The sequence below is a fragment of the Acomys russatus genome, chromosome X (assembly GCF_903995435.1).
Source record: "Acomys russatus chromosome X, mAcoRus1.1, whole genome shotgun sequence".
Lineage (NCBI taxonomy): Eukaryota > Metazoa > Chordata > Mammalia > Rodentia > Muridae > Acomys > Acomys russatus.
Genome location: NC_067169.1, coordinates 51,475,300 through 51,500,049, shown reverse-complemented (window position 1 = coordinate 51,500,049; position 24,750 = coordinate 51,475,300). Strand labels below are relative to the sequence as shown.

General features: G+C 38.5%; 1 protein-coding gene across 1 annotated transcript in view; it reads right to left on the bottom strand.

The window, feature by feature from the left end:
• Positions 1 to 24,750, bottom strand: part of Kif4a (kinesin family member 4A) — a 113,754-nt gene that overhangs the window by 28,041 nt on the left and 60,963 nt on the right. The window contains exons 10-17 of the mRNA XM_051141098.1: positions 21,699 to 21,831; positions 18,767 to 18,825; positions 18,548 to 18,662; positions 13,827 to 13,883; positions 12,101 to 12,286; positions 6,623 to 6,726; positions 4,882 to 5,026; positions 3,638 to 3,748 (exon numbers count right to left, since the gene is read on the bottom strand). Of these exons, the coding sequence (XP_050997055.1) occupies positions 3,638 to 3,748; positions 4,882 to 5,026; positions 6,623 to 6,726; positions 12,101 to 12,286; positions 13,827 to 13,883; positions 18,548 to 18,662; positions 18,767 to 18,825; positions 21,699 to 21,831 (910 nt within the window). The remainder of the gene's footprint in view (positions 1 to 3,637; positions 3,749 to 4,881; positions 5,027 to 6,622; positions 6,727 to 12,100; positions 12,287 to 13,826; positions 13,884 to 18,547; positions 18,663 to 18,766; positions 18,826 to 21,698; positions 21,832 to 24,750) is intronic.

The window sequence follows — 24,750 nt, the reverse complement described above, 5'->3', positions numbered from 1 at the left end:
ACAGTGCTCTGCCTGCATGTACACCTGCAGGCCAGAAGAGGGTACCAAGTCACATTATAGATGGCTGTGAGCCACCATGTGGTTGCTGGGAATTGAACTCACGACCTCTGGAGGAGCAGTCAGTGCCCTTAACCTCTGACCCATCTCTCCAGCCTGTAATCTAATTTTCTTAAACTGTGCTTTAGGTATCCCATTAAAACAAGAACAAGAACAAGAACAAGAACAAGAACAAGAACAAGAACAACAACAACAACACCTCTTTGCCTATCAAAAGTCCCAAATACTAACATCTATGCTTTCTAAGAGATTTGTAATTTTATCTCTTATACATATTTAAAACTTATTATTTATTTTGTATATTTGTGTACATGCATAGTGTGGAGGTCATAGGGAAACCTGTGGGAGTCAGTTCTCTCCTACCATGTGGTTCCCAGTGAGTGAACTCAGGCTTGGTGGCAAGTACCTTTATAGGCTGAGCTATCTCACTGGGTCACAAAGAGATTTTTATATGGTTTGATTGAATTTTATATATGGTGTGGGGCACATTTTAATTTTAGTACATGATTATCTGGTTGACTTGGCACTGTTTGATGGAAAGACTATTCTTGTGTATATTGTATGTAAGCGAATGCAACCATATGCAGGTAGAGGTGAGAGGTGAGCCTTAAGTGTTATTTCTCAGAAGCAATCTAGTTTTTTGAGACAAGATCTCACTGGGACCTATGGCTTATAGAACAGCTCAGGCTGGTTGGGTATTGAGCACCTCCCCATTGAAAAGACTATTCTTTCTTCATTGAAATGTCTTGGCAGCATTGCTGAAAATTAACTGGGTCACCAGGTCTGGTGTCACACACCACAGCTCCTCAGGGACTGGGATGAGACAAGTTACAGGCTAGCCTGTACAAATCAGTGAGATCAGAGTTGAAAAAAGTAAAAGAATATATTAAAAAAAGAAGACATGGAATATGGTGGGGGAGTCTGGGAGGAATTAGATAAAGAAATGTGGATGGGGTAAAAAAAGATCTAAATACATTGTAGTCAAAATGGAATTACCAAACGATAAATCTTAAAAATTAGAAACAAAGAGAAAAAAGTAAAATCGGGGCTGAGGATGTAGTGAAATGCTTGCTTGTCATGGCTAAGACTCCAGATTGAATCCCTGATGTTAGCCCTCCAATAACACAACTGATTATAAAGTGCATGATTTTTGCACTTTTAATTCTAATCCTCTCATATGTGTCTATGTTTATGCAGTTATTAGTCATATTTGTTGTAGCCTTTCTTCTTGATTGCTTTTATATTTCCATCTGAATTTTAGGATTAGCTTGTGAATTTCTATGAGTTTTTTCCCTAGCACTAGGGACTGAACCCAGGGCACCATACATGTTAGGCAAACATTTTATCACTGAAATTTTGACTAAGATTGTGTTGAATCTGCAAATAAATGTAGGGATAGTCTATGTTTAGAATATCAAATCTTGCCACCGATGAATATGAATTATCTTTTATTTGGTTTTTAAATTTTCAATGTTTTGTAGTCTTCAGTGTAAAAATTGGTTAATTCTCTTGGTAATTATTCTGAAGTATTTGTATTGAGGCTATTCCAAATTGAATTATTTTAACTTTAGTATGCACAAATAAATTTTCTCTGCTTTAATTAAGTGCACATGTGTTTACTTGTGTGAACTTATGTGCATCATTTACATGCATGTGCCTGATAAGGCCAGAAGGCATTGGGTTTCTTGGAACTGGAGTTACAGGCAGCTATAAGTTGTTATGTAGGTGCCTGGTAACTGATCCTGTGTCCTCTGCAAGAGCAGTAAGCACTTAGGCACTGAGCCATCTCTCCAACTCCACAACTTACTTTCTTATATTTACTATGTGTATACCCTGCAACCTTGCTGAACTGCTATATTAGCAGAAATATTTTAGTGCACTCTCTAGAATTTTCTGTATATCTGATCATGTCATCTGTAAACAACTTTATAGGGTAGAGCCAACGGGAGAATTTCAATAGAAGTGATGAGCAACATTTTTGTTCCTGATCTAAGGGAAAATTTTGGTTTTTTTTTTTTATCATTGACTAAAATCTAATGTTGGTAGTGGGGTTTTCATACACTAATTTATCAAATTCAGGAAGTCATCTATTAATTTTCTTTTAGCCATCAGAGAATGTTGGATTTTGTCGAATGTTTCTCCCTCCCTCCCTCTCTCCCTCCCCCCGCCGTGTGTGTGTGTGTGTGTGTTGAGGACTGAAGTCAGGGTCTCATGCACACTGAATTTTATGGTAACTCTCTGTTTAATAGGTATTAAGTTAGGCTAGTAGGATGGCTCAGAGGGTGGTGGTTCCTGGGTTTGATTCCTTGGACTCACATGTAGAGAGAATTGACTACTGCAACTTGTCCTTTGATCTCTACATGTGTGCTCACACATATACACATACATGAGATAAATAAATATTAAAAAATAGTGGCTGGACCATTTTACATTCCACTAGTAATGCTTGAGGGTCCTGATTTTACATTCTCACCAACTTTGCTATTTTTTTTTTTAATTGTAGCTCTTTCAATGGATATGAGGTGATACTGCACTGTGGTTTCTAGTGGTGGTTTTTATGTGTATCATGTGCATGCTCCACTAAATAGCTCAATGGTCTTGATAAGTGATTTTTAAAAATTTTGTTTTCTATAATTACCATGTTCTATCTTCTCATATTTTGCCCAAATACCATCCATATAAATAGTTTTGCTGGGTGTTGAAGTGCCCATTGTTAAGCCCAAACCAAAAGACGAATAAACAACCCCCACAATAAAATAACAAAACTCCATACATGGACACTTGAAAATTCTTCTGGAAAATGCTATACCAAAAACTCTGACTGGGCCAGCAAGATGGCTTAGTAGGAAAAGGTGCTTGCCACCAAGCCCGATGACCTGAGTTTGATCCCTCAAATTCACATAGTAGGAGAAAGGTGACTTCTCAGGCTGTTGGTGCTCTCTTCCCTCTGCCCAATAAAATATTATTTTTAAAGAAGATATTGCTAAAGCAATTTCTTTCTTTCGAATTTATTGTACTATGTATTGCCACGAGTAATCATCAGTAATATATATTCCCTGATGACATTTTGGTTTCTTAGATTTTTCTCCCTGACAAATTTTTTGTGCATTTAAGATCAGAAGTTTTTGGAACTTGCTGATTTGCTTGTAAGATCTTTCTGCTTCTAGTACAGTATCACTGGAGATAAGCAGAAAATACCCCACAGCAACACTGAATGTTACTAATGTGCTTCAATGTACGTCTTTTGCCTTCTGTCTTATTATGTCTCATACTTTTTTGCCCTGTTTTTCCATTATTGCTTTTTTGCTGGAGAATATTTTTTCTTGTGTGCTGTTCTTTTAAAAATTATTTTATTTATTACTGTGTGGCACATGTGTGGAGGCCAGAGGACAATGTGTAGAGAGTTCTATACTCCCATCTCTATATGGCTCTGGGTGGATGCTCAATAGAAGGCTGCTCATGAGCGTCCCATTTCTGGAGACATCAGATATATGAAAAGAATCTTTAGGATTGCTAACTCAGAGAAGGCCTCATTACCTATGCCTCTGAGAAGCTTTAACTTTTTTTTTTTTTAACTTACCCGTTCTTTTAACTGGATTACTTCTTTGTCTTTTTCATGCTTCCACTGTCTAAACTTCTCAGCATCCTCTTTCATTTGACGCATTAATTGTACTCGCTGGTTTCTCATCATCTGTAAAAACAAAACAAAACTAAACCAAAGAAAACCAGTGTATTAGTCATGTGCAATTTATTCTAGGCTGATATACAGATGGATAGAGTAACCATAAGGAAGAGAGAAAGGCCGGAGCTAAGCTGAGATGGTCACCAACAAATGCGGGTTAGGCTTGCTACCTCTTGCTAGATTTACACAGGGTTTTCAAGCATAGACTACACAAATGGAGACTCAAAAAGCAAGAGAAATATTCCAAAAAAGCTAAATCCTGCCCTACATTTATATTAGTAGAATTTCAAGGAAGTATTTTCTTTTCTTTTTTAAGATTTGTTTTTATTTTTGATTGTGTGTATATGTGTGTGCACGTGTACGCATGTGTGCAGAGCCTATGAATGTTAGTGAGGTGTTGGATCCCCTGGAGCTGGAGTTAGAGGTGGTTGTTAGCCACCTGATGTGTGTGTTGGGAACAGAATTTGGATTCTCTGAAAGAGCAGCAAGGGCTCTTAAACACTGAGTCATCTCTCTAGCCCCTCAAGAAAATGAATAATTTTTTGAGACAGTGTCTCAAGATACAACTCTCAATGGCCTTGAAATTGCTATTGTAGATCAGGATAACCCTGAATTTACAAAAAAATCTACCTACCTGAGTGCTGGGATTAAAGGTGGCCCTAAAGAATTATTTTCAAAGATCATGGACAGAGTCAGCTATGACTATTAGTATTCTAAAGATTTCAGTGTAAATGAGCTGTGCTCATTTGGTTGATGTTATAAGCTGAACACTCATCTATATAACTGAAAATATCCTGTAGATGTCTGATATCTTGCTACTACTTTACAAAAGTCTGCCATGTGATCACAGGAGATGATCAGAACATGGCCACTAAATATTGACATATTTTAATCTTTTGGTCTGACGTTAAAAATTCTGTATGCAAAAAAGGAACAAAAGATCAAAACAACGTTCTTAAATTCAGATTCTAGACAGTGACTGGCACAATATCCTTATAATACCACACTTGTGGCTAGTTTTACACCTGAAATGATTGCCTCGCTTCCCACTTTCTCACCTTGAATCACTTCAGCATGATTCTAAATGGAACACCTATGCTTTCAGTTTCAATGTTGCCAAAACAAGGATGAGAGTTTATTACCCGTATCTCCTGGTTCAGCTTGGAGACAGTATGCTCACTGGATTCCTTCAGCTTCAAAAGTTTGGACTGTTCATGTAGTTTCTTTTTCAAATCTGCTATTTGACCCTCCAGCTCCTGAAGACGCTTGCGACGGCGTTCACTCAACCTAAACACAGGTATAACAGGAGTGAAATGGCTTCCAAAATATGTAACAGAGGACTCCCAGATTTATAACATTAAAATACAGTCTTTAAAATAATGACTATACCCCATCCAATCAAAACCATCTGACTACTGAGAGCTTCATATCAGAGTAAAGCAACATATTAATGAGTATACAATGAACTGCTTCAAATATACTCTTTCTCACCACTCAGAGCCAAAAGGAAGGAAATCACCCTGCTTTGGCTATAAGGAATGATTATGATGGTTATTATACAAGCTGAAGAGATAAAGTAAACATTTAACAGGAATCTAAATAGCATACGGTTTAGATTTAATAGAAAACGAAAATAATTCTATTAGTAAATTAGGCTCTTTCTAATTTAGAAGTCAAAGGGAGAGGAGGGGTTCTGATTATCTGTCCTAGTTATATTCTTAACCAATCAAGGAATGGTTAGATTGATCTTTTAATTATTAGCTGGGGCATTAATTTTATTCACAAGCTGGGGCACAGAAATTATCTAGGAGGTCTTAAGATTTTTCCCCGAAATGCCAGCTTACTTATAAATCCTTCCTTGATCACACCAGCCTGCATCAGTAGCTCCTGCCTGTGAACTCTATATACTTATTACTCTTAACAAAGTAATTCTTAATCATTGATAAAAACTGATTTGAGCACTAGTTGTTTGTATGTTAAAGCATTCTTTTATTGTCATCGTGAAATGTTATTTTACTGGGGCTGGAGGGAAGGAGAGATAAACATGTTTTTTGTTTGTTTGTTTTTAGAGCACAAGTGGGGGGATAAGAAAAAGACTTGTGAGAGAACAGGTGATGTTTATCACCTTAGGAGTCGAACCACCATGTGGAGGAGATTGGATGTTAACCAGCTGAAAAACATCATTGAACAAATTCTGAGAGGAGGTATAAATGTGAGCCAAAAACAAGAGGTGGGGCCTTTTGGCTGCTCATCACTCCACTTCAAGACCCTCCTCGAGAGAACCGCTCCAGGGAAGGCTTAGGGGCTCCTGGCTCCTGCTGAGGTTCTGGGCTCTGGTTGCTCCAGGTTCCAGCAGAAGAAATCCAGGAGAATCGTTCTTCAGAACTGATATCTTTATGGTTTCGTTATCGTATTCTTTAATCTTCTTTTCCTATTGTTTAGGTTAGTAGGGTTATAAGTGAGGTACTCTCGGTTAATACGTTCATAAATAAAATATATTTGCTAAGAAAATTGAGCCTATACTGGAGAGATGGCACAAGAGTTAAGAGCATATGTTGCTCTTGCAGATGACCTGAATTCAGTTTCCAGCATGCATGTTGGGTGGCTCACAACCACCTGTAACTCCATTGTCAGGGGATCGTGTACCATTTTCTGGCTTCTATGGGCATCTGCATTCATGTGCACATACCACCTACCCATAATCAAACACAATTTTTTAAAAATGTAAAAAGTCTCAATTATTTAATTATCCTTGTGTCTAGGTTTCTTTTCCCTACCTACTATGTTAAAATTGTGGACAGTGAATGGGTCCTCTATTTCTCTATTCTCTCCAAATCACCTTACACATGCCAGGAGCTTAGCATTTATTGGCTTTATTCTTACTTGGCTTGGTTGACATCCTTCTTTGCTGTTTGAAGTTCAAGAACCAATTCTTCTTTTTCCTTCTGTAGACTGAGGACTTCCAATTCTAGATTTTTAATGTTATCCTAGAAACATTACAGGTCAGAGAAAAGGATTACATAGAAGAAGAAGATAATTGCTTCAACATTCTGTCTCCAGGAACCACAAATTATTATATTTTGAGATAGGGTCTCATAATATAGTTCTAGTTGGCCTGAAACTTGCAAACTGGCCTCAAACTCATAGAGATAGGCCTGCTTTTCCCTCCTGAGTGTTTGGATTAAAGTTGTGTACCATCATGCCTGGCCTAAGAATTGCTTATATTAATTTTTCCTTCCTTCCTCCGTCCTTTCCTTTTCTGTCTTTCATTTAAAAACAAACAAACAAACAGGGTCTTATTATACAAGCTAGGCTGGACTCTGCTATCTGCATGCCTTAGCTTCCCAAGTAATAAGGTTACAGGAACTCCACATCTGGATTTATAAATTTAATCTTCTACATCAATTGCACACTAAAATATTTCTTTTTGACTTGAAAGAATAGAGTTGCGTGGTAGCAAATTTCCAAAGGTCCTGAGTTAGATTCCCAGCAACCACATAATGGCTCACAACCATTTATGAGATCTGCTGCCCTCTTAAACCCCTTTCGGCCCTAGTTTCTATGCTGAAAAGAGTAAATATAGTAGTTCTGAGACCAATATCAATAAAAAGGGCTCCTTGTAAGGTTGGCTGGTGCCTGGAAACTCTGATTTTGGCAGGGCCATTACTTGATTGGTAACAGTGGCTCACTTATGTCTAAATTATGTAAATACTATAATTTATCCCAGAATGCCTTTCAGGGGCTATAGACTTATGGTATGTACTAGACAAAGAGCCTATTTGACCCCTGGATTCCCAGGGTAAGGGGGTTGAGTCTTTCCTGGTAAAGACTTGTGTCTAGGTTTCTTTTCCTTACCTCCTATGTTAAAATTGTTTGGGGCCAGGGAATGGGTTTTTTACTTCTCTATTCTCTCAAATCACCTGGTAAAGAATATGTTACATATAATTACATAAAAGGAAGAATAAAAACATTCTGTGTGACTGCACTGGGAGAGGATTTTTAGAAGCTTGTGTTTGGTTTCTTCTGGATTTTATCTATGAGCTTTTTTTTCTTTGCTGATTTTACTTTGTACCCTTTCCCTAATAAATCTTAGCCATGGGTATGACTATTTGCTGAGTCTTTTGAGTCTTTCTAGTGAGTTATTAGATTTAGAGGTCATCTTGGGGTCTCTCAAGTTTCTCTTTAAGTATAGATAATATGACCCAGGTGTAGTGTTGCACGCCTAGAGCCCTAGCTACTCAAAAGGCTGAGGCAGGAGAAACACTTGAACCTAGAAGTTGGAGGCAAGACTGGACAATATTGTGAGATCCATCTCAAAAAACAAACAAGTAAACAGACAAGCTCCACTACTATTATTTCATAGGGTTGCTAAGAAGATAAAACTGGATTAAATGGTAAGGCCATTTTATAATCTATAAAGAGCTATGTGAACTAATTTTTTTTTGAGGCAAGATCTCTTCTGACCCTGACTTCCCTATTTAGCTGGGAATGACTTTGAGCTTTTGATCTGGCCTCTGCCTCAGAGTGCTAGGATTACAAATTACCAAGCCCAGTTAGTTTATTTGGTGCTAGGGATCAACCCTAGGGTTTCACTAATGCTAAGTAAACATGCTACCATATCTTTAGCTCTCAGTATTCTTATCAATTTATTTATTTATCAATTCAATAGGAACCACAGTTCTTCATGTATTTAGGCAATGACTTTTAGAAACTAAAATTTTGAATCCCTTCTAGGCTGTAAAAATCCCTTTGGTCAGATTATATCTTGTCCTCATTACCAAAACCAAAGAAAACTGACTAAATGAGTGGCTGAGAAGACTCAGGATCAGTACAGGACAGACTGAAAGCAGCAGAGGCAGGTTAAGGGCTGTATCCGAGATGACTTCTAAATTTGCTAGAGCTGTTTTCCAAGTACTAGGCCAAGCCACTCTAATATAACCAACAGAAGTCAATAGCATTGCTTCATAGTTACCTTGCATATTTAAACTGGTTGGTAACAAAAGAAAATAAAGAGTACATGCATATACATTTATATTTAATTATGACTATCTTCCTATAAAAAATGATCCAGATAACACGTATAAAAGATAAGACTGAGTGTCTCAGCTCTGCCAAAATTCTAGCTTCTTTTCTGAAGAAGCTTAGTATTGATCTTCCAGACATTTCCCTATTTACATGTGTATACATTACACACTTAAACTTTCATATACATAAAATACACTATTACATGTTAAGTAGAAAATATTATATATGTAGATATCTGAAATACATCATGTAACTACATGTAAATAAAAATACATACTATACTTATAACATACATTCATTATCATCCAAGCTGCCATTTAAGGTTAAGCTGTAGCCTTACTAATGTTTGATATCATAACACTTCAAAATTGTCACTAATTTAATGGATGAAACTATTATCACCCATATCATGTCCACAATATAATATCCACATTTAGTCATGAATTATCTTATTAAAATATTTGATTTCTGGTTCACAACAACTGACAAAAACCTTCATTGAACAGAAATATGTTTCACTCGTCTTTTGTGTAATAGTTTTTTGTAACCTTAGGTTTTGAGACCTTAGCACCATTGACCTCATGGTGGAAGCACCATTCAAGCTGCTAAACTCAGCACGTGGACAATGTTACCAACCAAAAATAAAACAAAGGCCTAGCCCATAGTTCTGGGAAAGTCTCTAAATGGACCATCTTTGCTTTTTTGGCTTCTATATAGTTCTGCTTCTGGCTAACTGTTCTTGTTGTTCACTGAAGTACGTCAACCCAGAATATGTTTTTTGTGCTTAAAATTTCACCTTAAGAAAAGACTCAGGGCTACGCTGGGATCTCAAAAACCTAGTGTAGTTGCTAGCTGGCTAATAAAGGCTTTCTATTGGCTTAAACCCATGTCTAAGCAGTCTTTTCTGGTGGATATCTCACAACATTTTTCACCATGGTAGGAAAATATTGCTTAGAAATTAAAAAACTTGGACTGGACTGGAGATAGTTCACTAAGTAACAGTACTTGCTGTGAAAGCCAAATAAAGACAGAAAAAAAAAAAAAAAAAAAAAAAAAAAAGAACCAGCTCCACAAAGTGCTCTTCTGATCTCTGTGTATGTATGGGAATGCACGCATATGCACATGCTTTTTTGTTTGTTTTCAGGGGGCGGTTCAAGACAGGTTCTCTCTGTGTAGCCTTGGCTGTCTGGACTCCCTTTGTAGACCAGGCTGGCCTTGAACCCACAGAGATCCGCCTGCCTCTGCCTCCTGATTGCTGGGTTTCCAGGCATGTGCCACCACACACGGATTTTCTTTTCTTTTCTTCTTTTGTTGCACATGCTTTTTAAAAACTGGAAAACTGTCAATATTTCTTAGAAAGAGAGGTGATGATTTACATGTGAATCAAAGGCACTACTTTTTTAAAATTAAGAGTCTATTTCTTTTGCATTTGATTCTTAGGGAGTGGGAAAGAGTAGCTATATCATTGTAGCTATAGATATACATCATTATTTATACTCCCTTATAGAGTAGGAAACATTCTAGAGGAACTTGTTTCCCTTGTTTCCAGGTAGTATAAGAAGAAAGACTTACTAGCAACCTTTTATTGATCCTGGAAAAAGCCAAAACACATTTGACCTGAAAAGGGCTGGGTTGTATGCCTTGTTCACACAAACAACTGTCCTACCTATTTAAGCCTTCTCCTGCAATCCCACTAAAATGATGCAAAAAGTTATATAAGTTAACAAGCATAAAGAGTAGGCATATCAACAGACTTTGGGCAGAGAAAATCAGTAACTGACTTCCAGATGGAAAAAGTTAAAATATGATTCCTATAGGATGAATGCCAACAAAAACAAGCTAGTGCATATCATGGAAGCACAGAGAGAAGTGGAGCTGTCCTTCCTGTACTGAGTAAACCTTTGCTAGCCCAGATACAGCTAAAAGGAGCCTTGAGGAACCAAGCTACTGATATGTATTAAATGAAACTCTCTGTGACCGGGGGGACTGCAACTTTCCCACCACTCTGCCCACACAGCTCCAGAAAGAGAATAAAAGACTTCTGTAGAGAAATTGACTAGCCCAGGAGATCTACGCACGGAGAACTTCCTATTGGCTTTTAGTTCCTCACTCTTACATTTGTACAGATAGCCAAAGATCACCAGAAATTTGAGGAAAGGTTCTTAAGTGAAAGAGAGGATAAAACATACAAAAGAAAGGAAATGTGGAGAAAAGAGAGGAGGCAGGGAGAATAAAGCTTTGATAAATCTTTTTAAAAAATATATTTTATTAATTTATCCATATTACATCTCAATTGTTATCCCATCCCTTGTATCCTCCCATTCCTCCCTCCCTCCCATTTCTCCCTCCCTCCCATTTTCCCCCTACTCCCCTCCCCTATGTCTGTGACTGAGGGGGACCTCCTCCCCCTGTCTATGCTCATAGGGTATCAAGTCTCTTCTTGGTAACCTGCTATCCTTCCTCTGAGTGCCACCAGGCCTCCCCATGCAGGGGACGTGGTCAAATATGCGGCACCAGAGTTCGTGTGAAAGTCAGACCCCACTCTCCACTCAACTGTGGAGAATGTCCTGTCCATTGGCTAGATCTGGGTAGGGGTTCGAAGTTTACTGCCCGTATTGTCCTTGGCTGGTGCCATAGTTTGAGCAGGACCCCTGGGCCCAGATCTGCCCATCATAATGTTCTTCCTGTAGGTTTCTAGGACCCTCTGGATCCTTCTATTTCCCCATTCTCCCATGCGTCTCTCACCTAGAGTCCCAATAGGATGTCCTCCCCTCTGTCCCACTTTCCAGGTAAATGAAGACTTTCATGGGACATGCCCCTTGGGCTAGTGCTGAAGCATTGATAAACCTTAATTCCTATTCCTAGATATAGATACTACATCCATAAAAAAGGCTTCTATACAAAGAACTATTCAGAACATCAAAAAGAGATCTTAGGAATTAGTAGACAAAAAAAATCACCAGAAGTGGAAGGAAATCTAGAGAGTAGACTAATAGGATAAGGATTTAGAAAACAGTAGGGAGGAGATAACAAAAGCAAAGTGAATTCTCGGAGATCCAAGTTCTGATTAAGGGGAGTTGAAAGAAAATGTAGTTAAGTGACAGTGTCCAAGAAAAGAACCAGCTTAGCATTGTGAGAGTAAATGATACCTGGAGACAAAGAAAAAACTCCGGAAGGAAAAACTCAAGATCCTATGTACTTCTTAATAGCAACACCGGAAACAGAAGACAATGGAGCAACACTTATCTTTTCAGTACCAAAAGTGGTATGTATGTGTGCTCTCTGTCAGCGAATGATGGTAGGCATGACCAACTGCTGACCTAGAAGACAGGTTACCTCGTACTGGGACTGAATGGGCTGCAGTTGGTTGTCATTCTGAGTCATCTTCTTAGCTAGGGCCTCTTTCAATGCAAGTTCTTTATTCAACCGAATCAGCTCCTTGGACATCTGAGCCTGATGTAGGGCATGTTGAGTGTTGAAAATATTTGAAGACCTGCTGGTATCTGTACTGGTTTCCACTTGCTGGAAAAGAAAATGATTTTGTGATAGCTATTCTTGGTTGACTATTCGACTACATCTGGAAATAACTAAAACTGAAAAAATGACTGGGCACACCTGTGAGGGATTTTTTTTCTTGCTTAATTTGATCATTTAAAGTGGGAAGGCTTACCTCTATGGGTCATACCTTCTGCTGGAAGCCTATATAAAAGATATGGAAGAGGGAAGCTTGCTTGCTTTGCCTGAGTGTTCTTTTTTTATTTTTTTCCGAGACAGGGTTTCTCTGTGTAGCCTTGGCTGTCCTGGACTCCCTTTGTAAACCAGGTTAGCCTTGAACTCACAGAGATCCACCTGCCTCTGCCTCCCGAGTGCTGGGATTAAAGTCGTGCGCACCACGCCCAGCTGCCTGCTTGTTCTTGCCCTCACTAGCAAGTCCATTCTTTCACTGGCATTAGAGCCTACTCCTTCAGGATTCTGGCAATATACTGAAGACCAGCCTTGTGAACCAAACAGCTACTGGATTCTTGAACCTCATGTACATAGACAGCCATTGTTGAATTAGCTGGACCACAGCCTATAAAATCCACCCCACCCCCAATGCAGATTTATAAGAGAAACAGCAAGCTGGAGTTCCTTATGTACTACTTCACTTCCCACAGCCATTTTCCCATCAACAATACCTGTGTTCTTTCATTACTGTGGCAGCTTCTTATATAATATTTGCTTGAAACAGCTGAATGAATTGTAGAACTTATTCTCTTGCTCTTAAAATACTCTCTATTATATATATATGTTTTCTTGATTTTCCATAAACTGATCTGACAAACAATTCTTACTTTCATTTCTTTTCAAGAGGCCTCTAAAGAGGAGAGGACACTGGAAATGCCGCTTTGGAAATGGAAAAAGAGTCATTTATTCTGACACAGCTGACTTTTATAACCTAATTTATCTCCTATCTTGCTTCATTCAGAATAAAAAAACTACCAATATGTACTCATTTCCGGGGTAAAAGGCTGCCTCAAGCAAAGTACTGACTAAACTTTCATTGACTTTACTGTGTAACCTTCAGTCAGAGTCAACGGCAGATATACTATACCTATCATTGGGATCCTAACACTCAAAACACCTTCCATTTTTTCTTTTAGCCCATGGTCACCCTGTCCATTGAAAAGCTTATTCAGAAAAGAGTTTCCTGCAATGCTTTTTGTTTTTTTTAACTTCGTCATGATTACCTAATTTGTTCCTTCCCTTGTTTTTAACTTATTGGGTAATTGCTGTGGAACTAGCACCTAATAGAAAATAAGTAAGTCAGATTGAAAAATGAAACATGACACACCAGAGAAGTCCTGCTGCTCATTACCAGTTAGATTAGAAACAGAGCTCATCCTTGCTTGAAGTATGAAACTGAGATTTACTGTAAAGTCTTCTGGATTTTCAGAGCATTCTATGAATAATGGCAGTAATCATAGATCCTCTCCCAGAGTTGAATGATTGATCAGCTGCATGAAGCTATGGGATCGGCAGTGAGAGCTCTAGGTTCCACACAAAGGGGTCAGTTACTTACAGTGTCTGCTTCCACTGCAGTATCAATGGTTGCAGTCATGCAAGAAACAGCTTCATCCTGTAGCAAAAAAATATTTTGATTAGGAAAAAAGTATCAGAGTGAAATTTACAAAAGATTTTTTATACTGGTTATTTGATTTAGGTTGATATTTTAAGAGTATACGCAGAAGTCATTTATAGTACTGGACTGATTTTGTAGATACCATAAGAGCTGTTTCTATTTCCCACCTCTCAGGAGTCACCAAAGCCTGTGGAGTTTGGGGAGAAGGGGGAAGTAAGGTCATGTCAAAGATCAAAGGTCACCAAGCCAGAGGGAAACATTTAACCATTCTAACAGGTCAAAATTTAACCCATTTTATAGATGGTTACATATTATTTTTATGCTTTTGCTATAGAGACTTTATTAATGTACAAGCCTAGCCTTGTGAACACACCATCAAAAACCAAACATAAAATAATAGCAGTGCATCAGGAAAGCAGATGGAATGAAGAGCTGGTTTTGACTTTTATTTCATAGCCAGTCAAGATGGGAGCTCTCCCTCCACCAAGAAATTAATGTCCTAGAGGTGCATGGCGGGGACAAACACATACTCAAAGTCATACAAATGTTCTATGAAGGTGCTGTAGGTACTTCTTAGGAGGGAAAAAATAAGCACCTTGGGAGTGTAAGAGCCCTCCTTAGGCTAGAGAATGGCTAATCCTTTTGGGCACTGGAACAAACACCTAGAAAGGTGAGGGAAAACTATTTGTTAGGATAAGTGTTTAGAGGTGATCATCTGAGCAATTTTGTTCGCATCACTGAAATTTATGCTTTACTTAGCACTGTAACACACACCCCATTACTTCTGCTTCACTGACTCTGAAACCTTAGAAAGAAAGTTTTGTTCTCAGGAAGTCACACGGTGCAGGAGTTCATAGGTGAAAGAATCGTTGGCTTGGAAGCAATGGAGGACTTTAGGGTTAAAACATGCAGTATCTATATCAGTTGTACTCTTGGTACCTTAAAGGTCAGGAGATGGGCCTTTAATGAGAGCTGTTTGTAAAGCATTTCCCTTGCTTTGCTCAGAAACTCCTAGCCACTGAGGATCAAAGAGAACTCAAAAGAAGCTCCAGTGTTTCCACATTCTTTTTCATCCTAATGTACTGCATTGGCAAGGCTCCGAGTCTAGGGCACACTAAGTCCTTTAAAAATGGAACACCAATCTAGGATTGCTTAATGGCTACCCTTTCCTCTCTCCCATGTTCCAATTTCAGTATATTTATATAACTACCATAGATTATAAGGGATTATAACACTGCCTTCTTTGAGGGCTTTTTTTTTTAATAGCCACTTGCAATGTAGCTCAGGCAGGCCTGGAACTCGTATAGCTACTCTCAAATCCACTGTCCTCTAGCCCCCATGACCCAAGTTCTGTGATTACAATAGTCAATAACATTTTAGGCTAAAGATTTTTCTTGGCACCTTTAAGAGGGTCAGGATCAAACTAGATGGTTTTTGGCGCAGTGAAATTTTATAATAATAAAGTTCCAGCTCCTGGCTATGGTGCTGTGTTTTGTATAATCATAGAACAATTCTGCTTTCACAATTCTAAGTGTATAAAAATATGTAACAATAGGATTTATTTCAGTCTAACAGTCCTTTCCCCCTCTTCTTTGCCTAATCTAAGGCTGCAACTTATAACCTCTTTTAAGTAAAAAGTATGATTAACTCAAGGTTACAGAGGATTAAAGGCAGGTTCAATGTTGCATTAATGTTCCCTGTTTAATGTAACATTAAACAGCAGAGCCTTCCAAAAGGAAGTATGTACTTAGAAATGGCATGCAAAACACATTTTATGAACTCTGTTTTGGAGGATGGGATAGTACTTGATTCTTCAGGAACTAAAATGACTGCCTGAATTTCCTCACAGGTTACTGCAACAAGAAAGTTTGCTTGAATTATATTGTAAGGGTACAGCTTGGTACCTAAAGCCCCAGGAGGAAAAGTCCAGGAACAATGGTTGCCTTCATAACTGAAAATGGGGTGTTCACCTGTCACTTAAAATAAAAATAGTTTTAACTCAGAATGAAGGGCACATGCATTATGTTTGAAACACTTTGCTTTCACTGTTAGAGTCTTAATAAAAGCCATGGGGATACATTGTCCTGCATTTACAAAGTAAGTAACTGGGAGGGTCTCCAGACAATAGAGAAGGAAAACTCTGATTCAGGAGTCCAGCAGGAGCCTTGGGTAAAAGGGTTTACTTTGCTTAACTATGATGGTGGAGGGAAGCCAAGAACTTTATCAGCTTGTGGCAATCTTTACCACTCTCCTACTGTGTGTGCCAAGTGCATTTTAGTGGCAGACAGCAATTGTACAGAATTCCTCTGAGCCAGTCACCACTAACAGATCTGCCTACGGACACACCAGGCAGAAGCTATAGTGCCAGATCTTCAGTGAGGATAGTTTATTGTTTATTCCATAGGCTTCCTTCATCTTTCATGGGATTCAGAGCTCAGAAATGAGAAGTATAAAATCTTCTAAAGTCAGTGTGGCCACAAGCACTGCTGTCCTGATCTCTTATTTTCAAAGGTTGTAAATTTTGGCACCAGCAGACTTCTGCACCCTACATTATCATAATTCTAGGGCAACTCACAAGATTTTCTTATATATGATGTTTCAGATATATTTAAGCAGAATTAGAGGTGGTAGCAATTATCTTGGTGCTACCTATTCTCCAACGAGTCTGTAAAATCTTCTCATTTTTCTAAACTTCAATAATTCTTTGCTTTTGGAAGCATTTCCTTTGCTTCAAGAAATGTCTATATGCAGATGCACAAAAGAGTTAAGACTGATGTTTGATGGTTTGGTGGAATGCTAGATATCCTGACAATTGAGATTGGTATTGCTCCAAAGAACCCAAAGACCTTAACCAGTAGGAAGTAGTAAAGCAACCTATATGCCCCTTCTCCCCTCTAACTTTCTTTCTCCCTTACCTAGTGTTGGGGAAGGGAACTAAAGGTATAAGAAACCCCAATAAAGAAGACAAAAATACAACTACATCCTTCAAGGAAACTTCTCTAAGCAAACAGACAGAGACCATCCCAGAAAACCACAACCAATCAAAATGCAGAGTTGTCGAGTCCATTCTCAACAGATAAATCTACAAAACAAGTCCATCACGTAAGGCTCAAGGAACACCATGGAAGAGGGTGTGGAAAGCTTGTAAGAGCCAGAAAATCAGGGAGTTTACCGTGAGACTGTACCTGCTGTGAATGGCAGAAGCTACACCCATAAAATCTCAATAAAAATCTTAGAAAATAATTAGACAACCTCCAGAAAGGGATTGTACCAACATGTTCCAAAGGAAGGGACATGAAAGCTGGACCAACCATGAGTTTCACAGCAATTAACAACAAAAACCTGAGCCAACGCACACACTCAATCTGTGTCTGTCTCTCTCTTTTTTTTCTTTTTACCCTAAAAAGCTTCAGTCTTACCTTGATTTGGAGAGGCATGCGGTATTTAAGTTCTGTCCATAAGTATATGAGCTGAGATAACGCCTTCAACCTCAATCTAAGTCACTTACAACAATTGTTTCTTTCTGACATTTAGCAAGGTTATATAACGAGTAAGAGGCAGAACTGGCTCCAAACCAGAGCATGTCTGGAGCCCAAGTTCTCTATTACTGTGTCCTGTTTCTTGGGTAAGTAAACTATAGTTTTGATTGTAAGTTTTGTAAAGTATTTCTCACTCTAAAACATGGGCTGACTTTTTTAAAGAGAAATTTACTTACATATTTTAGAACTGACCACCATAAATTAATAATACTGTATTTTTTTTCATTCATTCTTTAAATCTCTTGGATGATTTTGTCACAACATACTGAAAACTCTAAGAAAAAACAAACTGGCAAGACCAGATATGAGAAACCCTTAGTTCTGGGAGAATATAAACCTCTTCCCAAGAGATAGGAATCCCTATTAGGTAAGTATAAATACACTTATGCTACAGAAGAAATACATTGAGAAATGTAAATGGAAAAAACAACAACAACAACAAAAAAAACCCCTAAACACAGCCTCTTAAAACAGGACCTCTGAGACTGGAGAACACAGTGGCTGAGACCACTGACTGCTCTTCCAGAGGACCAGAGTTCAATTTCCAGCAACTACATGGCAGCACACACCTGTTTGTAGGCTTCCAAGGTTTCTGATGCTCTCACATAGACATACATGCAAGCAAAACCACCAATGAACATAAAATAAAAATAAAGTATTAAAAAAGAAAACTCAGAACCTCTACCCATAGCCACACCTACAATAAGAGTGGTTTTTTTGTTTTCTGTTTTTTGAAAAAGTATTGCTGTGTAGTTTAGCCTAGCATAAAGCTATGATATTCCTGTCTCTTCAGAGAGAGAGAGAACAAATCATGTCTTAATCTCATAACTGCTGGGATTACAGGATTATGGCTCTGCACCACTATAGTTTACTAGAATACAGAAATATGTATGTACAGTTACACACACACACACACACACACACACACACACACACACACACACACACACCCTAGGAGTGTTTTCTTGTAATGAGCCTAATGATCAGAAAATGGTCAACATTTCTTGAGCTCTGTCTTCAAACAGTGTAGCTTATCTATTTCAGTAAAAGTGCACAAAATTAGAATTGCACATAAGCATTAAGAAATGAATTCAAGTGATAGGTTTATGCCAGTGCACCTACTTGGCTTACAGATAACTGGGTAATAATTTGTTGAAGGTTGCAAATGATCTCTATGTTTTCTTTTAATTCTTCATCTTCCAATGTATCCACTAGCTTTTGAAGATCCACCTTACAACTAAAAATTGAAGCAAAAGAACACAAGGGTTAACCATACTGCAAAGGCCAGATTACATATGAAACACATTTAAGTTGCTAACACATATCTCATGGGAAACTTACGCTGCATGCTGTCTGAGTTCTTCTAGCTTGGTGCTCATTTTCTCGTTTGCGTGTTCTGTCTGTAACAAAGACCCAGGAGATCATCAGTGGCAGTGCCTGACAGCCTCACCTAATTATGCTTGCTCCTCTACCCTGTGGATGAAAACCTAGGCAGAAGTGGTCTCTTTTGCTATAATAGAGGATTTATTGGGCTTTGGTTACATAGTGGGAAAAGTGTTAACATTCATGAAAATTAGCTCTACACTTAATATGAGCTACTAAAAATAACAACTAAGCAGCTGGGTTTTAGGTTTGCTTTGAAGCTCAAGCTATAGGATAGAGTGTGAAGCTTTGATTCCAGAAAGAACTTTGCAACCTGAGGAAAAGCAATACTTCCTGGCATGCTATTCTGTGCTGTTTCAACTGTCTCCTACACTAAGACTTTTCAATTTATTTTATGTTTTTTTAATGTATATGAGTGTTTTACCTGCATGTATTTGTGTACATCATGTGTGTGCAGAACCTGCAGAGGCCAAAAGAGAGCATTGCTGGGATTGGAATGACAGAGAGTAGTAAACTACCTTGTAGGTATGAGGAATCAAAACCAGGACCTCTGCAAGAGCAGCAAGTGCTCTTACCTGCTGAGCAAACTCCCCAGCCTAGCATTTAGAGCAGTTGCTCTCAACCTGTTGGTTGAAACCCCCCCCCTTTTTTCCCAGATTCTTTTTTTTAAATTTTTTTAAAAATTTATTCTTGTTACATCTCAATGTTTATCCCATCCCTTGTATCCTCCCATTCTTCCCTCCCTCCCATTTTCCCCTTATTCCCCTCCCCTATGACTGTTCCTGAGGGGGATTACCTCCCCCTGTATATGCTCATAGGGTATCAAGTCTCTTCTTGGCAACCTGCTGCCCTTCCTCTGAGTGCCACCAGGTCTCCCCCTCCAGGGGACAAGGTCAAATGTGAGGCACCAGAGTACGTGAGAAAGTCATATCCCACTCTCCACTCAACTGTGGAGAATGTTCTGTCCATTGGCTAGATCTGGGTAAGGGTTTAAAGTTTGCCGCCTGTATTGTCCTTGGCTGGTGCCTTAGTTTGAGCGGGACCCCTCTTTTTGGGGGGAGGTGTCTAACAACCCTTTCATAGGGGCTGCCTAAAATGATAGGAAAAAACAGATATTGACATTACGATTCGTAACAGTAGAAAACTTAGTTATAAAGTAGCAATGAAAATTATTTATGGTTGGGAGTCACCACAACGTGAGGAACTGTATTAAAGGGTCACAGCATTAGGGTGGTTGAGAACCACTGAGCTAGAGCATTTAAAGCATAAAAGGACCTCACATGATATGGGCTGAGATTAAAGAAAATATACTGTCTGATATGGTAGGTAATTTTTAACAAGAGAAAGAAAGAAAAAAAGGTAAGGCACAAGAATAATGTTAGTGAAAAAGAAATGGCAGAAGGCATCTATGTTTTAGGAAGAATGATTATGTCAATCACAGAACTTGTAAGAAGCTGGATCGTACAACAGATTTGGGAAAGACAGTTCTGACAGGATATAAAACAATAAACTTATCAGGGAGCCATCGTAATAACCTTATAAAGGTCATATAGGTATGTGACTAGAATAACACCTATTGTCTCCTGTGCCAGCCACACCCATTTACATGTAAAACACAGCCATTTTAAAGACATAAAATGTGTCACTGGAATAGAAAAGTTAACTCTTAGATCCCACTTTCATCCTGTGCTAGTAAAGGAAAAAAAATGGCCAAAAGAGTTGGCCATTTCTAAAGAAAACCTTGAGCTGCTTACTTTTCCTTAAGTAAGCACTCATGCATGAAGTGCTTACTTACAGAGGCTCCATTACATTTTGGTAGAAACTCTGTTTCACTTCTAGTAATAGTTGTACAGCCTAAGATTGAGCTGTAGTTGGGCTAGTAGGAAAACTGTAGAGGCAGAGCCAGTATACACTGATCTAAGAGGTTATAATCAGACAAGTAGGATTTCAAAGTGGTGTAATCAGTCACGTAGCAGACCACTTATTTGGAAATTAACCACATAGAAAATTAATTCAAATGCTTTCCAGCTGTTACATTTCACCATGGTAGCTGTTGGGGTGGGATATTAAATATGAGACTCTTAGGAGAAGGGAGTGAGAGAGTGTAGAGCTTAATGAAGGAACAGTTACTTGGCATACGTGGAATAGTCCTTTACTACAATTCTTGGGACCAGAAAGTGCATCAGTTTTCAAATTGTTTTCAGATTTGGGAGTATTTGCATATATGATGAGATGTGGCAAAGACAAGAGCCAAGTCTAAACACAAAATTCATTATGTCTTATATATTTTTTACATAGTCTGAGGGTGTACACAGTTTAACACAGTGCCTAACATAGCCCAAACTGCCTTCAAACTCACAATATGGCTGTACATCTGATCCTCAGACCTCTACCTCCTAAGTGCTGGAATGACAGGAGAGCAGTACCACATTTTGTTACGCAGCCCTGGAGAGCAAACCTAGGGCTTTCTGCCTTCCAGGCAAGCGTTCTACTATCTGAGCCATTATCTCACTGCTCTAGTTTTATATAGTATTTTCAGTACAACTTTTTCAACTTTTTTTTTTGACTGTGACCTATCTCATACAGTAAGATGGAGAACTTTCCACAACAGTGACATCGAACAGTTCAATTTTGAAGCACTTCAGATTTCACATTAGGGATGTTCAAGCTGCACTATGGATAGATTGGGCAGGATTTAAGATAAAATAGGGATTTGCTTCTTTCCTTTGGGGAATTTTATGACAAATCTACTTTAAAACGGGATTAGTGTAAGTTAATTGTGGTGATATGTAGGTATTCATTGCTCCACGCTGTAAATGTCCTTTACAATAAGAGTCATGTTAAATATTTTAGAGACTGAAGTGATAGTGTTTTCATTTTGTGGCCTCACCAAAATGATCCTCTCCAACATTTGGGCTGTCTGACCAGCTGCCTCACTCAGGCCACGACTTAATTTTTCATTCTCTTCCACCAGAGCCTGATTCTTCTCCATCAGGGACTGTAGATTTTCTGATGGTTCCACACTAAAACAAAGAAAGTAAAATTTTAGAAAAATATATTTGATGGCCTGATGAAGGCAAAACTACATTACAAGGCTGAGAAAAGTGTCCAACCCTTATTTATCTCCTAGTCATGTAGTATATGAACAGATGAATAAGAAAAACACTCAAGTACTTAATGATTTGGAAAAAGTAACACTTCAGAAACAGAAAAGGGTGTAATAAGCATGGTTTACTTTTGTCATGGCTCATAGTTTAAGATTTTTCTATTTATGTCATGTAGTTTAAAAAGTAAAGGCTTTGAAAACACCTTTTAAAAAGGTTGTGGTGGCACATGCCTATAATCCCAGGACTTCGGAGGCAGAGGCAGGCAGATCTCTATGAATCTGAGGCCAGCTTGGTCCACAGAGTGAATTCCAGGACAGCCAAGGCTACATAGAGAATTTCTGTCTCGAAAAGCCAAAAATAAATAAATAAATAAATAAAGTGAAGGCTATCGAAAGTAGCTATTCTTTCATTCTTCCTACCCTTGATGCTTCACTAAGAATTAAAGGGGCTGTGAAGATGACTCAGAGGGTAAAATGCTTGCTAGGCAACCATAAGGCCAGAAGTTTGGATTTCCAGCACCCTTGTAAAAAAAGGCAAGGCATAACTGAATGTGGATGTAATTACAGTGCTGAGAGGCAGGGATTGGTAGATCCTGGATCTCACTTTGTTAGTCAGCCTAGCCAATCAAAGAATTCCAGGTGCAGTGAGAAACCCTGTCATAAAGAGAAGGTTGAGAGGGGCTGGAGATACGGCTCGATGGTTAAGTGAGTTTCTTGCTCTTGCAGAGGACAACAGTTTAGACACAGACTCTTCATCTGGCAACTCATAACCCACTAACTCTAAGTCCAATTTCAGGGAATCCAATTCCCTCTTCTGGCTTTGAGGGTGCCAGCACTAATATGCATGCACACTCGCGCGCGCGCGTGCACACACACACGCACACACACACACGCACACACACGCACACACACACACACACACACACACACACACACGTAATTCAAAATAATAAAATTAAGCTGTAAAAAAGAATTTAGGTGGAGTGCTTATAGAAGGCACCTCATGTCAGCCTCTAGCTTCCACATCACATGCATGGGCATTTGTACCTGAATATACACGCTCGTGTACAGACAGACAGACAGACAGACACACACACACACACACACACACACACACACACACACAGACACAGAGTAGTGCTCAGGGAACAGCTGTTCAGAATCTCAGTAAAGCATTAAATGATTTCAGGAATACAGTACATGCCTTCTCACCCAGTTTTTGACCTCTATCAATTCTCAGATCTTAACTTCCTTAGCTTTCTCTTTACCAAAAAGTTAATAGCAAAGCCACATGATAAAGTTTCATGCCATACTGCTAAGACTTTGCCAAGACTCTTAAGAAGGAATGCTTAATTCAAGAATACTTTAAATAAAACAAACTATTCACATATGTAGCATTATTTGAGTGCTGCTTTTTATTCCATTATCATTAAATTGAAAACTTCTGTCATTCACATAAGCCAAGAAGTTTCAAAGTAATGATACTTTTAACTCAATACTTTTTCCTAAAATATTCATCTAAGTGGAGAAATAATACTTAAATGAACTGTTCATTTTTCCAAGAAAAAATTTAGTATTTATGAAAAGGCTCTTCACTGCAATTTGAGGTTAATGCTGTAATATTTAAATACTACTAAAATATGTGAACACCTCTCTAATACTGTGTGCTGCACTCTGAAGTAAATGATTTATATGTATTAAACATTTCCTTTTCACAACAGCCCCATTAAGTAGGTTCTTTTGTGATCTTCATTTCATGCTTGAGAAAACTGATACACAAAGATGTCAAATAAGCCAACGTTAGAGAACTAGGGGATGATGGTAAAGCTGGAACTCAGAGGCAGCAGTCTAGGCTCTCCCCAAGATTGTAAGGAAGGGAACAGTGAACCAGAAAAGGAAATGGGACATCCATATGATGGGTAAGGGCTTTAAAGAGTAAAGCAGAAAGTAGAATTTGGATCAGACAAGGATTAGACAAAAAACAAAACAAAACAAAAAAAAAAAACAAAAAACAATAACAAAAAAAACCAAAAACAAACAAACAAACAAAAAAAACCAAAACACACACACACACACACACACAAATATCAAAAGCCAGTGTTTCCTATTACACATGCTATTTAGTTGCCAATGTTAGGAATGCAAATTTGCTAGGCAGGTACAAGCAGACACTCACAGAATAAGTACAAAGGTTCCAGCAACACAGAACCAAAAATACATAATCCAAAGACAAAAGATTAAAAAGTCATATATGTAAAATGTACTTTTTGTAAACATCCTTATGTCATGTCTAATTATAAATATGTTTTTGAGAAAAGCATTTTTTAATAAAATAGTAATTAATGAATTGCTTGATTCATTGATTCTTATAGTCTATTACTTTAAAATGTTATAACATCTATCTATCTATCTGCTTACCCACCCACCTACCTATTTGTGTATTGTGGGGTCACAGAGAATGGCCATACACATACATGCCATGGTACATATGTAGAGCTCAGAGGACAACTTGCAGGGGGAGGTTGTTTCCTACCATCATATGGGTTTCAGGGAGCAAACTTAGATGGTCAAGCTTGGCAACAAGAGCCTTTACCAGCTGAGCCATCTCAATAGCCTAAGTCTATTACTTTTAGAGCTTAAGTTTTCGTGTGTGTGTGTGTGTGTGTGTGTGTGTGTGTGTGTGTGTGTGTGTGTTGTTTGGGGGAACCAGAGAAGGCAGGCTGAGACAAGGTCTTGCTATTTGTAGCCTAGGTAGTCCTGAACTTGTGTTTCTCCTGCTACTATCCACAGGTATGCACCACCACATCCAGCCCCAAATAATTTCTTTTATAGTATA